At 44.7% G+C, this 15,756-nt stretch overlaps 1 protein-coding gene across 3 annotated transcripts in view; it reads left to right on the top strand.

Moving 5' to 3' along the window:
• Positions 1-569: 569 nt before the first annotated feature.
• CYLD (ubiquitin carboxyl-terminal hydrolase CYLD) overlaps positions 570-15,756 on the top strand; it is a 125,517-nt gene continuing 110,330 nt past the window's right edge. For all 3 annotated transcript variants that reach the window (XM_075878165.1, XM_037428536.2, XM_037428537.2), the window contains exons 1-2: positions 570-1,320; positions 1,593-1,677. In XM_075878165.1, the coding sequence (XP_075734280.1) occupies positions 922-1,320; positions 1,593-1,677 (484 nt within the window). In that variant the 5' untranslated portion in view covers positions 570-921. The remainder of the gene's footprint in view (positions 1,321-1,592; positions 1,678-15,756) is intronic.

Consider the following 15,756-nt stretch of genomic DNA (forward strand, 5'->3'; position numbering starts at 1 on the left):
CTATTATAGTAGTGGCAATATGTTCTGAATGATTCCATGCTTCGCAGTCCCACACTACATAAAAATGGTCCGAGCGCTTTAACACATTTTGCGCGAACTGCCTGAACACAACAGCTCTATCGGTTAGTGGATAACCGAACAGCAACAAAAAACTATTATCGGCTGTCTTGGACATTCTTAGCCACGAATAACGCAGTACACTTCTTGTAGGTCGCAGCTACATCGCAACAGAGCTGATTGCACTACGTGTTCTAAGGTTGCAGCATTGAACACCTACAAAAACCAACGAGCAGGGGAACGCCGAATTTTTCACTTCGCGCGACGGCTGCACGGTACGAGCTTAGGCCAACCACTCTCTATGAGAACATTAGCACGTGCACTATCATCATCACTAGCCTAAATCAGTTGTGCAGCCAGTAATACGTCATATATAAAATAAATTTTTAAAGCTTATTTGCTGATGTAAATAAATATATGGTTTTGTAGCAATCAAGCAATGTATTTTTGCAATCATTGCTTTTACATCCGAGCGGCTGATTGAAATAGGCTTATAATGAAGGGTTTGTTGTGTTCGGGTTTCTTATCTGGGCCTGTCGGCGGCTCCTGCAGGGTCCATGTAAATTTGACAGGTTCGACTTGATCAGCGGCGCGTTGCACCATCGTTGTTTGGAAATAAGTATAATGATAGTCAGTACAACTATACTGCAGGTGCCTTGGAAGCTGAACAACGCCGAGTCGTTCCTCTCTCGCCGTTCCGCCATGTCACTCAAACTGACGCCTTGGTTTTCCAGCTGCCGCCGGCGTTATTGCAGTCAACGTTTCAATGTCTAGATTAGGAGCAGCAGTAATCCAAGTAGGAAACAATTACCGCTCTCGGCATTCGCGCTTCACGAACCGGCCTTATGAGCAAGCCGTTTCGGCATGAACCGCACCACCCAAAGTCACAAACCGAAAGTCCTCTTGGATCGAGACATCCAAAATCCGCGGTTTGATGCTGGGACGTTGTTCGAAGTCCTTGCTGACGATCCTTATGAATCGAAGGTGAAGGTTCAGTCCTTGGACCCCGGGGACTCCGGTGTGATACTGTGTAACAGGGAAATCCTGCGCGAAGTGACGTCCCTCGAAGCTCTCGTGTTGTTGCCGGTCAAACCTGTGCGTAACCGGCTCAAGATATACCGCGACCAAGAGTGGCTGAAGGAGATACCCGTTATAAGCGAAAACAAGCGCGTTGTGGTGAAGGACAAGTTTGAAGGGATCGTCAAGTTCAAGGGAGTCGTTCGCGAATACGGCCCTGGCATTCGGTTCATCGTAGAAATTCAGGTACTACTACCGCATGTTTTCCTAACAGTCTAGCGCCCATGTAATCCTCCGTATGTGTGTACTGTCTGAGTGCAAGCAAAAGTCACATTTGTTTACAAGCACTTCGTCTCTTCCGTCATAACGGCCACCGGGCACAGACGCACTTGAATATTCAGCCGCACACATGCCTTGCGACAAAAAAACGGCTTTGCCTGTGCATGCAGTAGAAGTAGGCAGCCTAACTGCATATCATACTCCCCTTACTTTTTATACTGACTGATTTTTCTTGACAGGATGGTACCAATGATCCAATCAAGAGGAAGCAGTGTTTCTCAATTCAAGACCTTCGGCTTCTTGAAGGCCGGGAAATTCATCACGGTCAGTTCCGGTGCCTGTGCTTGATGCCGTTTGTGCTGGTTCCTCAGGTTGCATGAGCATGCAGTGCGAAAGTCGTTTTTGGAATCGTTTTTTTTTTTTCGGTATATTGTGTGACTTTTTGCTTAATGAAGGATCATGCCAGCAGTGATATTCGCCAACATTGCTAAGAACTGGCATGCATCTGCCGCATGACTGACCTCCATGTTGCAGTTGCAAGTCTCAGAAGCAGTGAAGGTGGTGTTTGCACGATTCAGTGATTCAGGAACATTATTAAACAAGTTCCTACATGGCAATTTGTATCTACTGGCACATGATTAATATGTGCCGGTGCGACATACGAAGTCATATAAACCATAAAGCACATCCCCGACTGGCCATTTCTCATTAATTAGTAATGTAGGTTCTCCAAACCAGTAAATGTTTTTTCTTCTTTTTCTATTTCGCTTGTGTTTTATTGTAAGGCTTAATCGAATAAAAACAAACTATTCACCTGATTGTATTCAAAATGTGGCAGTCACTGTTTTCTTTGATGACTAATGAAAAAGTTACTTGTCTACATTGTGGCCAAAGGCTTCTGATTGATTTTCGCCATCAACAGTCTCATGATGTGCGCTGAGGCCCTCTGTTACAACTGTTCTCACCTTTTTTCCCCATTGTAATTTTGAAGCCTGCCTCACATACTGTATTGTGCTTTGCTGTTCAGTTGCATAGGTTCTCAAGTTTATACAGCACCATTTTTCTGGGACAAATCTATATGAGAAATATCTCGTTCGGAATTCACTGAATATACCTGCAGGGAAAGGTTACCACTGTTGCGACTTTATGTCAAAACTTTGGATGCCCTACATGTCATGTAGATAGATGACACATGTGAATGATACGTGAGGTCACATTCTTCTACAGTGGAGGTGGGGCAAGGAAGAAGACACGTCATTTGTGAGCAGTTGAGTGAGTGAGTGAAACAACTTTATTGACGATCCGGCATAAAGGGGGGAAGGGGTAGGGGGATTAAAGCGAGACACTAGCGTGCTCGGACGTCCCGGAGCAGCAGCCTACTCGCGTCAAACCCGTGGGGGCGTAGCTTTCGGCCGCTGGCGTTCCAGGATGCTAAGCACGTGCTGGACCACGTCTCTTTGGTTGCCTGGCTCTCGGCTGATGATTTTGCTGCTTATGGCAGTTGGCATTACTTCTTGTTAAGATTTTAATACTAGGCGGGAGACATTGACACTTAGGCCGACAGAAACTATGAGGCATATACTCACTGTGAAACTTATTGCAAGTTGAATTGTTTTTTACTTGCCATTGCACTCCTTAAATGAGCAATTAAATACTTATTTGAAATTTCATTTTTAGTGAGCAGATAATTTCTGCCATTCTTTAAAATTCTCTCTTCTACACTTTTACAGGAATATGAATATCCTGTTATGTCTTTTTTTTTTTCTGTTCTCAAAGAACCTCAAACACCTGCCAGCTACTGTGGTACTATACAAATTGTGGATTACTGACTTCCCCTCCTTTTCGCTTCTTATTTAAATGGAGTCACCTCCCCCCCTTGCCTTGTTTTTTACTACAGGTATTTTCACTTTGCCAGTTGTCGGCTTGGCCAAATTATGCAGCTGTTGTCTGGGTCCAATTGCATATGGCAGAAGGTGTAGGAAAAAGAATAGCATGATGTGCTTTTTGCCACTTTTTGTTTCATTTGGATGAAGTGCATGGGAACAGATTTGATTTGTCAAGGCACATGGATCTCCAGCCACATTCCTTAATTTTACTTCACTGAAATATCTGGGTCATATTTATTTAGTCTTTTATGTTTTTTCACGGTACGCTATCTGATGCCATATTTGTGTTCACGAATTAGAAGCACTGTGGAGGTGGTGCTGTATAATTGCTTGTCACAAAGCAATGCTCAAGTATAGCACTATCATCAGTCTGCTTATGAATTCCTGTTAATGCCAATAAAAGCTGTCACAGCTTTTAATTATTTATTACACAAAGTGTTTCAATTTACTATTTGTGATAAGCAACTGTGATGTCCAGAGTATTCGGACAGTGCAATGAAAACATTGCAAAGTAGCTACCGAAAATGCCCATATTGAGACCATAGGCAAGGCGTATTGCATTATCGAGATATTCCTTGTGCAGAAGTGGTGCACTATGAAGTGATTCATTTTGGTGCATCATAGTTACTTCTCAATATTTGTGAAAGTCAACATCACATTAAAAAAATCTTTAAATCGGTTTTATTATCGTCTTGTAATTTTACACCACAATGGACTTGGGCAAGTATTTATGTTTGAGTGTAACTAGAGCCTCTGAAAAAGCTATGCAGTGGATATGGTGACAAAAACTTCAAAGATGCTATGCATGGCTACATGACATGTATGTGGCATTATAGACACCACATTGTGGATATGTACACGACATAGAAATTAGTTGGATGTACTGATGTAATAAAAATTCGGCAGATCCCACGTATATTGGGAATGAACGTTAAGCAAAGCATGCGGAGGGAAGGCGACCATATTGTAATTTTTTTATTGAGCGACATAGCATGAAATGATGCTAAATATATGTTGCATTCACAGACATAAGTTTAAGAGTTGCAGATGTTTATATAAGCACTTGTTTGCACTTGCGCAATGATGCCCACAGGAACATGAGTATTAGCAACACCAGAAGCGATAAGCTGATATAATGTGCTGGTGCTCGCACAGATGATAGCCCTGCACACTGCTACATAAATCAATTTCAGGGCATGGTGCCTAACTACAATTGACGCTAACCTGACATGACGGCGGTATCAAAGGAGTACAAATGTATGGTTTATATAATCGGGTAACTTAGCACTGCAACCACAGTTGATGTTTCATGAACATCAGGGTCTATTTGAAAAGTAGTTCTGAGAGCTGGCGTGGCTCTGTGGTAGAATGCTTGATTGCCATGCACAATGCTTGGGTTCAATGCCTGCTGGGACCCTGACATTTATTCTTTGCACTCATTGGGTCATTGCTGCCAATGTCAAGTTTTTCTTAAGTCCCATGCGTTAAAATATCCCATGTAAAATATCCCGTGTGTGTTTTGGTCGCCCCTTAGTAGATAAGTGTCAATCACCTGTGGCACATACCCGCATACCAGTGGCACATACCTGCCTGCGACAGGGTGCGTACAGACCCTTGAATTTGAAAAATACATTTTCAAGGCCCTTGAAAGTCCTGGAATTTTTCCCCGTCCTTGAAAGTTCTTGAATTTTCTTGGCAGTGCCCACTTATGTCAACATTGTGACCTCACTGATGTGGTAGACCAGTTAGGTAACATGACAAACTCCCCATTTCAAAAGCAGTAATGTGGAGCGAGCCCACGTGGTTCCATTTTACAGAGCTACACCGAAAAAAATCAGTTTTGGGATGAGGGCAAAGCATTCAATGTAATAGCGAAAAATTAAAACATCACATGAAGAATGCAAGCAAATCGATACTTCCAATGCGTGCCTCTCAATAATAATAAAGAAAAAAACACTCCAAAAGAACACACACAATGAGCAACTGTCAGCTCAACACTTGCAGCATGCTGCTTAAGCCTAAAGAAGAACGCTTGTGATATCGAAATGTCCTTGCAGCAGTTGCACAGGATGCCATTACAAAGGAATGAAGTTCAGTGCCTGCTAAAAAGGAGTGCTGAGTGAACCGACCAAGCTTGTCAGGAAATATGGCTTCCTAGGTATTCCTTCCAAACTAAATTAAAAACATTCAAGAACATGTTTAATTTCTTGCTTGTAGAATTAGAAAGCAAGAGGTTTGCCATTTTGCAAGTCCGTGCACTCGCCGCAGACGTGTAAAATTGTGACCCCCTCATTAGCTCCCCTCGCAGATGACACGAAGTGCATAAATTCTATGTATTTATTTATATTTGTACTAGTAAAATAGCATTACTCTGAATGTTCTGAACATATTTGGTGAACATCACCAAGCTTATACTGGAAAAATCCTAACTGCTGTTTTAAAAGGTCATTAGGTATTGTGAGCTTTTTTCGTGGTGTTTAAGACTTGCAAAGAGATCTATGCTAATCATTATCATTGTAATATATGTTTACTTATCCTTGTATAGGTTAAATAACACTGCAAAGAACACTCTGAATATAGTTAGTAAACTTCAAGCCTATACTGGAGCAATATCAACCACTTTTGTAAACGTTCATTCTGGTGATCTTGAGAAGGTAAGAGACCGTATTTTTTTTATAATTGTGATGTCCCTTTATTTATTAAAAGGGCAAAAAATCGGCCAGTTTTTGAATTTTTGAGTAATATATCTACATTTTTGTGCCATGCACTTAAGTCCTTGAGAAACCTGCGACAGGTCCTGGACAGGCCTTGGATATCCTTGATTTTTTCCTTGGGAAAACTGTACGAACCCTGTGTAGGTATGGTCCGCTGCCTGGCGGGAAGTGTTCGACTTCCTTGATGGGATTGTGACATTATTCATGTCTTGACCCAGGGCGTCACATTCGTCAAACCATCTTGCCCCCTCATACTAATTGCGGGTCACGCCAAGTTAAGGGGTTATCGCGAGAGCATCCCGACGTAAGCGGTTAGACAGACAGACAGATGCAAAAGTGCTTGCAGTGCAAAAAGAAATGCTTTGCATTTAATATCTGTTCAAGCTCTCTATACTTGGTAAATGGGGGCAATATTTATACTAACATAGCTACTAGGGACAAATAAAAACCTATAGACAGGAGCAGTAGCTTTCAATTGCACATACAATAGTATTGGGTGACAGTGAGACCATAATGCAAGAGGCAAACTTAGTTTCAATAATTCGTCTGATATTGAACAATAATCAAACTAGTGTAGCAATTGACTGCCCAGTAAATGTGTCTGATTCTGGTTATTTTTTATTTTTATTTAGAAATGCATCACTGTAGGGCTTTCATCAGCTTGAGCACCACTGGCAGAGCAGTGTGTTATATTTGCTGGGAAACTATGATTTTAATTTCAGGTTGATGTGATATTTTGTTTAACACGAGTTATATTGATAACTGTCTTTGAAAACTGGTGCACTTCTGGACATTCCATCTACTTTTGTTTAGTTTATCATAGCCGGCAGCATGCTATTTAAGCTGTAAAATATGCTCTTCTATATGTTTGTCTACCTTGGCCTTCTGGGACATAGCTCAGTTGTTACTTGAGGTACTGCCTAAACGTTGAAAACATACGGTTCTATACACAGAAAGAAAAAACGATGATGCATTGGAATTTTTCATAAGTGACAGCCAATTGGGATGTTTGAAACATTACCGAAGGTGTCTAGGAAATATCAGACATCACTTATAAACCAGATGTTTTGTGAATCGTTCCCCTGATTGTTTTTCCACTCGTGGACATTCTGGCGCACTACCGCCTTGAAAGTTGGCATATTCCACTTTACAGGAAAACCCGTACAGTTCTTTAAGTGCATAGGTGAACTTGAGGGGCTGCTCTGTCGCGGTGGTCTAGTGGCTAAAGTACTCGGCTGCTAACCCGCAGGTCAGGTCATCGAATCCCGACTGCGGCGGATGCATTTTCAGTGGAGGCGGAAATGCTGTAGGCCCATGTGCTCAGATTTGGGTGCACGTTAAAGAACCCGATCTAAGAAGGTATAACATGGAGAGAATCGAACATGCTCTAAAGAACACAGGAAGCGTCAAAGTGGTGAAGAGAAAGCTTGGGATAGGTAAAACCCAGATGTATGCACTAAGGAACAAGGAAGGCAAAGTAACTACCATTATGGATAGGATAGTTAAAATAGCAGAAGAGTTTTACAGAGATCTGTACAGTAGCCGAGACAACCACGACCATGATGTAGGAACTAACAGTAAACCAGACGACATTGCACCAGTAATGACAGAAAAAGTCAGAAAAGCTTTGGAGAGAATGCAGAGAGGCAAAGGTGCTGGTGAGGATCAGGTAACATCAGATCTGCTGAAAAACGGAGGACAGATTGTATTAGAAAAACTAGCCACCCTTTTTACAAAGTGTCTCCTGATGGGGAGGTTGCCAGAATCTTGGAAGAATGCTAACATCATCTAAGTACATAAGAAAGGAGATGACAAGGACTCGAAGAATTACAGGTCGATCATCTTGCTCTCCATCGTATACAAGCTATTTACAAAGGTAATTTTTAACAGAATTAAGACATTAGAATTCAATCAACCAAAGGAACAAGCAGGATTTAGAACAGGCTGCTCAACAATCCACCAAATTCATACTATCAATCAGGTGATAGAGAAATGCTCAGAAAACAGCCAACCATTATACGTAGCCTTGATAGATTACGAGAAGGCATTTGATGCAGTAGAAATATCAGCAGTCATGTAGACACTGCAGAATCAGGCTGTTCACAAATCATACATAAACATCCTTGAAGAAATCTACAGAGAACCAACTGCCACCTTAGCTCTCCATAAAGAAAGCGACAGAATACCAATCAAGAAGGGTGTAAGACAAGGGGATGCCATCTCGCCAATGCTATGTACCGCGTGCTTATAGGAAGTCTTCAGAGGCCTAGAATGGGAAGAGTTAGGGATAAGAGTTAATGAAGAGTACCCTAGTAACCTGCAGTTTGCCGATGACATTGCATTGCTGAGTAACTCAGGGGATGAATTGCAACTCATGATTACTGAATTAGACAAGGAGAGCAGAAAGGTAGGTCTCAAAATTAATCTGCTGAAAACGAAAGTAATGTACAACAACCTCAGAAGAGAACAGCGCTTTGAGATAGGTAAAAGTGCACTTGAAGTTGTAAAAGATTACGTCTACTTAGGACAGGTAATAACTGCTGAGCTGCACGAGATTGATGTAACTAGAAGAATAAGAATGGGATGGAGCACATTTGGCAAGCACTCTCAAATCATGACTGGTAGATTGCCCCTATCCATAACAGGAAGGTACATCACAGCTGCATCTTGCCGGTACTTAGCTATGGAGCAGAAACATGGCGACTTGCAAAGAGGGTTCAGTTTAAATTGAGGACGATGCAGTGAGCGATGAAAAAAGAGATGATAGATGTAACCTTAAGAGACAAGAATAAGTCAGAGTGAATCGGATGAGAAACCGTAATTAAGGATATCATAGTTGAAATCAAGAAGAGGAAATGAACATGCGCTGGGCATGTAGTGCGTAGGCAGGATAACTGCTAGTCATTAAGGGTAACAAACTGGAATCCCAGAGAAGGCAAGCGGGTTAGGGGGAGACAAAAGATTAGGTGGGCAGATGAGATTAAGAAGTTTGCGTCTATAAATTGGCAGCAGCAAGCACAGGACCGGGTTAACTGGCGGAACATGGGAGAGGGCTTTGTCCTGCAGTGTACGTAGGCAGGCTGATGATTATGATAAAAAATTGGTGGTCAAAATTTCTGGAGCCCTCCACTGCGGCGTCTCTCATAATTAGGTGGTGGTTTTTGGGACGTTAAACCCCAGATATCGAACTTGAGGGGCTTGCTCGGCGCTTTGCAGTTCTCGGACGAGACTGTGCGCGTGGCCCCTTCTAATATTTGTTGTAATAAGGGACGCATGTTATGTGCGGTTAAGTAGGTTACATCCTAAAATCTCCCGCAGTTCGCGCTTGTAACGTGTTTTTTAAGACCCCCTCAAAATGTGTCGGAGTGCGGGTTATATGCCAGCGCCACCTTGAGCTGTAGCTTCATGCGCGGACGTGAAACCACCTTCTCAAGCGGACTATACGTGAAAAAAAAAAAAAAAATGACGTATCCGTTGGTTGCAAATATATTTCGATAAATAGAAATTTGAGCCGAAGCGAATATGAATTATTCGATCGAGTATTCGGTGAAATTCGCGCAAGCTTACGTATAGCGCCGTTGGCGCGGTAGCGCAAGTCATTCGTATCATGAACTGGAAGCGATGAAAAATCCTTGGAGCACGGTGTGTCGTTGGAGCTAAGGTTTGGATGAGCGGACTTGTCCGCAGCCTTGAAGTCCGCTTGTCTAAAACGTTAGTTACCCCCTCCGCGATGGACTGGCTCGCAGAATGCCTTTGTTTAATTCCGGCGCGCACGCTGGTTTTTACTTCTTATTGTGTGCCAGGACACGTGAGCTTTTTTTTTTTTTTTTTCAACCTCATGCGACTGAGGCACATGATGCTTTCGCCTGCTAGGATAACGGCTAGAAAACCTATATCATGACCTGCCCTCTACTGCTGTCAACACAGCTGTTGCACACTTACTGATTGTCTATTTAGAAAAAAATTCAAAAAAAAAAATAAAATGCAACAATTTGACTTAGTTTGCTTTTTCTCACTCGGGGGGGGGGGGGGGGGGGGGCTTTCCCGCATGAGTAAGTGGTCAGATTGGGAGGGCCGTATCAGTGCCGCATTTTTTTTTTTTTTCTTTCGCCGACAATCCGCCGTGGCAATATAACCCCCTTCTGCGACTAAAATCGTCGCAAAAATAAGATCCTGCAAAAAAAAAAAAAAAAAGAGAGAGAGAGAGAGAGAGAAAGAAAAACGTTCGTTGCGCGAAGTCGCCTTCCTCGCATTATTATGAAGCAGTTTCGTGAAATCAGTTTGCGTGCCTCAATTCGCATCAAAATCCAAGTTTTACGTCGAATTTTACGGTGTATCGAAGTAATTCTCGTCTTTTTTTTAGTGAGTTCGATATGTGCGGATTCTACTGCATACAGCATGGTTTGTCAGGAAACTCGGCAGAAAGTACTTATACGTGTATAGCAAAAGCTTTTGCTGCTGGCTTATGAAAACTGTGCTCGCGGTAAGGCTGACATTTCTCTTATTGCAGCGGTGTAATTCGCCACTGTAACACCAACACAGCTCATCCTGTTAAACCCATAGGCCTTCGGACCAATTGAGTCATGATGGCGCTAAGCCAACGTTGCGAGGGATCGGGGGGGGGGGGGGGGGGGGGCTGTGCGCTTCCCGCCATCTGGTCTGAATGCCTCGGTAGCCCCAATTGAAATCACTTTTCTGGAATTGTTCATGCGTAAGTGCACTCACAAAATTTCACCACAGCATTGACAAATTTAACTTCTTTGCTTCAATAAGCTCTCCTTCCAATCGGTGCGGAATTGGAAAACTGTGGTTGCTGAAATGAACATCTGGAATGAAAATGAATCCCAAGTTTTTTTCCCCTACGCTCGTAACCTATAGGTTGCCATATTAGTGGCTATAGGTTGGCATATCATTTGGATAGATAACGGCCTTTATCTATACGTGCTTTTATTCTTTCCTACACTCCGCTGTCCTTCGCAATAGATCGCGCGTCTTTCGGTGTGGATGTTTGCCGAAAGCGCGGAAAGGAAGAGCGCCTGGGGCTGTGCGCAATAAATCGTGCGGCCACTTCGAAAGGCGCCCACGTTTTTCTCGTGTCGCGGACGTCACCGCCGGGTGTGGGTGAAATTGGCGCGTAGGTTTGCCCCCTTGCGTCATTCAGCCACGTGACGCTTATAAATAACACCATAACACACCTCGGGCTCCGTCTATGCTTGGACACGCCGCGGTGGAAGCTTTTCCGGAGAGTCTGTGCTCTCTTTCGCAAACATCCTTGAGGGCAGCCAAAAAAAGAAAAATAAAGACCTGGTAGACCAGTAGCATGGCCCGCCATATTTCATTTTTTTTTTTCCGGTAAAGGGAAGAGTCAGTGATACTTTATGAATGTTCGTGCGCGTGTTTGTATGTGTGCGTGTATATATACACATGCAAAACCGGAAATTTTGAAAGGGAAGTGAATCTCCCCCCCCCCCTCCTCCCTGCAACGTTCCGGGTGCGGACACTCGTCCAACTAGAGCTGCGTACTTGATTGGCAGAATTACTCGCTCAACACACCTCGAGAAGGCACTCCGTCAGCGCCTGAAACTTTTTGCGTTCTTTTCTGGTTCGTACGTTTGGCGGAACGCATTCCTCGAGGGAAATCTTTACACCGCTTTCGATTGGCCAAATACTTAATTTTCGGCGAAACTGCTGGCCAACATGATACACAGTGCTGCGCAACACGATGCGGTTTACTTCAATCAGGAGAATGGAATAGAATGAACAAAACTTTATCTTGAAATGAAAAAAAAAAACTTTATTCATCAGAAGAATCGCTGGCGTCATTTCTTCCCCCAAGTCACGCCAGCCTGAACCTGTGTCCATTGGGGCCCCAGCAGTTCGGCTTTGAAAAGTCAGGACAGCTTTCATCTGTGTTAGCGTTAAAGTTGCCGTCGTCGTCCGTGAGCGAAAAATCCCGGTGTATGCAAAGAATAGAATATATCGAGCGGGAGTCGAACTTAAGTATTCTGCGTGCCAGTCACATAGTCTACCACGTGGTCACGTCAGTGCTTGAAACTGCAAAAAAGGCCGTCGTGTCGGGAAAGAATAATATTAATATCTGAGACTCTACATGTGACAACCATGACATGGTTATGAGGCGCGCCGTTGTGGGGGTGCTCCGGAAATTGCACACTGCACGGGCGCCTCATTTCAAATGCGACCGCCGCGGCTGGAATCGAACCGCGGGGAACTTGTCGGGCAAGACGTCGTGCTAACAGATTAAATGTTGCGTGACAGAAGCCTAAAACCGCATCCGACGTGGCACCTGTGAATTACATGACGCCGATTCGTCACACAACAACAACAACAAAAAAAAAGCTGAGGTGCTACCCAGGTGCGCATACTGCCCAACAGACTAGTAGTGGGCATTTGGCAACTTTATAAGGTTGCAGTAACCAGCCACGGTGGTTAGGACACTCGGCGTCTGACCCGCAAGTCGCGGGATCGAATCCCGACCGCATTTCCGATGGAGGCGAAAATGCTGTAGGCCCGTGTGCTCAGATTTGGGTGCACGTTAAAGAACCCCAGGTGTTCAAAAGTTCCGGCGCCCTCCACTACGGCGCCTCTCATAATCATATGGTGGTTTCAGGACGTTCAACCCCAATAATTATTAATATACACCGTTGTAATCGCGTTTAGAATCGCGCACCTATATAAACACATTCGAACGAATAGTATGGAAATGCACATGAGTTGTGTGGCGGTAATTTGCCGTACATGCCTCGGATTTGAACAGTATGAACAACTATACAGCGGCTTTCAAGCAGGGAGGATCGCCCCGCTGCGGTGGTCTGGTGGCTAAGGTACTCGGCTGCTGACCCGCAGGTCGCGGGTTCGAATCCCGGCTGCGGTGGCTGCATTTCCGATGGAGGCGGAAATGTTGTAGGCCCGTGTGCTCAGATTTGGGTGCACGTTAAAGAACCCCAGGTGGTCAAAATTTCCGGAGCCCTCCACTACGGCGTCTCTCATAATCATATGGTGGTTTTGGGACGTTAAACCCCGCATATCAATCAATCAGGGAGGACCGCACGCGCGTTTTTATGGTATCGGGATTCGCCAACCGGGCAGACGGCCAGCTCGAACCGGGGACGGCGGTGTGGTGAGTGAGTGCATCGTACAGAGATTCAAATAAAAAAAATTACTCAACGTTAGCACTATACCGTGCAGGCCACAAAGTCATGTCAGAAAGGCATGAAACTACCTGTAGGAAACTCCGCAAAGCAATTTTCCCTAATCTGCAGGGGTGCGCGGGCCTGTAGGAAACTCCGCAAAGCAATTTTCCCTAATCTGCAGGGGTGCGCGGGCGCCCATGCAGCGCAATGTCAAAAGGTAACTAACTTCTGCCGCCTGAGCTTGCCCGGCAGACCCGCCACGAGGTGCATCACGATCATAATCCTGAACAGGGGTAGGCTCAGCTCTGACCCAGACCGCCACGTAGGTACATCCAGCTGGCTGAGGAGGTCGCCAAGGTGCTCCTCGCCGCTGTACATCACACCTGCGATTGATCCACAATGGAGTTCCCACACACCCGGCACAACACGACTTCGCGAGACCCGACACCGAGCCTTGCGACTCTTCGACACCCGAACGGCTTCCATATGAAGTCGTCGTACCAGATGTTGCTGGCTTGGCGAGTTAATCTCTACGACAGTGTACCTGCCGCTGAGCGCCCATCTCGGGCGCGAGTGGTTTCTTATGAATGGTCGAACTATATACTTCATAGGCGTGGCAGAGGGGGTAGCCGCCCCCCTTAGTCACCCAGGAGAGGGGCGCAAAGTCAGCCCTCTACATTGGCATAATAACGAGAAGACGCTGTGACTCTGGAAGGGGGGGGGGGTGCAAAGCTGCAGCCCCGTACATTGGCATAATGGCGAACTTTTGACTTTGCAAGACAAAGCTCACATTTTCGAAAGTGCTGACCCTGAAGCAGATGTTTATTCGTCCGCCAGAAGAGGATGCATTATGCTGCCCATTTTGTTGTCTCCGCGCGTTATTTCCGCTTGTGTGCCTTCGTAACCATCTCATACGAAACTTGCGCACGATAATTAATCACAATGCAAGGTGGCTCAACCAACTTCACTTTGAAAAGACCTAAAGAGTCAAATCGTCTACTATTTCCGCGCTTACCACAGATCAAGGTGTGTCGCAGGCGTGGTTTCCAGCAGTGTTTATGTAATGACCTTCCCAATTGTGTACCAACTGACGAAGTAGCAGTGTAAGGTTTAATTAGGTGCCTTACAACGCTAGAATCTTGGGAGTGTCGATTCTGGCCAGGCCTTCACAACTTGCTAGGTTGGTGCGAAACGAATAGAAATAACGAACCACACTAAATGTGAGAGTGTTGTGCTAGATCACAACAAAAGGCGCCTCTATGTATTCCGCCCGATGCACCCATTTAATTGGCCATCATACGATCTCAGTGAGTAATGGATGTCATGCATATGCTATAGATGTCACATACGTATACATTAATACGATGAAAGTTTCGCCGCCGTCGTGGATTATAGAAAGAAATAAAAGAAAAAAAGTAGCGTTATTGCAGCCGCATATATTTATCGGGGCTCGAGCTGTTCTTGACATGACTTCTACTTGTCATATCTACTACGTGTTCATCCACACTCATGTTGGATATTAATGTATGACGTATAATAGTGATCTAACATGACTACAGATTATTTGGATTTCGCGGCACCAGAATCGTGACCGTCGAGTTGACATATTGTCAATGCTGAAGGATACTTTAACAGCAAAACGTATTGTCACACCAGTTGATCTTGTTGCATACGAGCGTTAGTGAACGGAGGTCAAATAATGTAGTTCGAGTACAATTCAATTCCATTTGAAACATCTAAAGTGTATTTTTTTTATATACTCGATTTTTTACGCTCGATACGTCCATTTCGCACTCAAAGGCATGAGTCCTCCTAGTTGTCTTACAGCGCGCCAGTCTTAAAGCTATAGTTTGAGTGAAACCAGTTGCGGTAATGCTCTCGGGTGGCGTAAACAACACCCTGTCTCCCGGAATCAATCTGCTGCGTCATGTGAAGCGCTCTTTTTGTATAGCGCAATGTTCGTAGACTGTCGCGCCGCCTAGCGGAATTCGGGAGCGACCGCTCGGAGATGATCAGCAGGCACGCACTCCCTTGTTCGGCTCTGCTAAGCCTCAGTGTTGGCACGTTGGCGAGAAACGAACACAAAGCACTTTGTATGTTTCGTGCATCAGTAAATATACCGTGCCGTCCGTGGCGCGATAAATCTGATTCGTTCACGTGAAACGGCAAATTTTTTTGTGAAAATACGTGGCAATTCGCGCGTTCGATTATAGCCCGGAGAGTACTATCAGCGTCAAATGAAACAGCGGCAAGCCTTCGCGACAGTGTAATGGGCGCCGTCCAGTTATCACCGTTGATTGGCGCGCGCAGACTGTTCGGCAGCTCTGCGCATATATGCGTGCTTGTCCGCTGTGACAGCTGAACCACACGCACTACACCATCTCGTAGGCCTGCCGCTGTTCAGGTTTCATTTGACGCTGATAGTGCACATATCGGCTTCGAGCATTTTCTGCAGCCACGCTGGATAGTTATCGTCTACCTTTGCAGTTGAAACTCACCTCGTGTTACGTGCGTGTAGCATTCGTCAGTGCTTTTGTGGTGCATGAATCCCATAACATTCATTGGACTCGGAGAGTAGCGCAGGCTTGCAATTTACACTTCCAAACCTTGGCCAACGTTGCGCCGCTTGATTTTTAGGTTAGTTGATAGATG

This window comes from Rhipicephalus microplus, chromosome X (assembly GCF_043290135.1).
Source record: "Rhipicephalus microplus isolate Deutch F79 chromosome X, USDA_Rmic, whole genome shotgun sequence".
Lineage (NCBI taxonomy): Eukaryota > Metazoa > Arthropoda > Arachnida > Ixodida > Ixodidae > Rhipicephalus > Rhipicephalus microplus.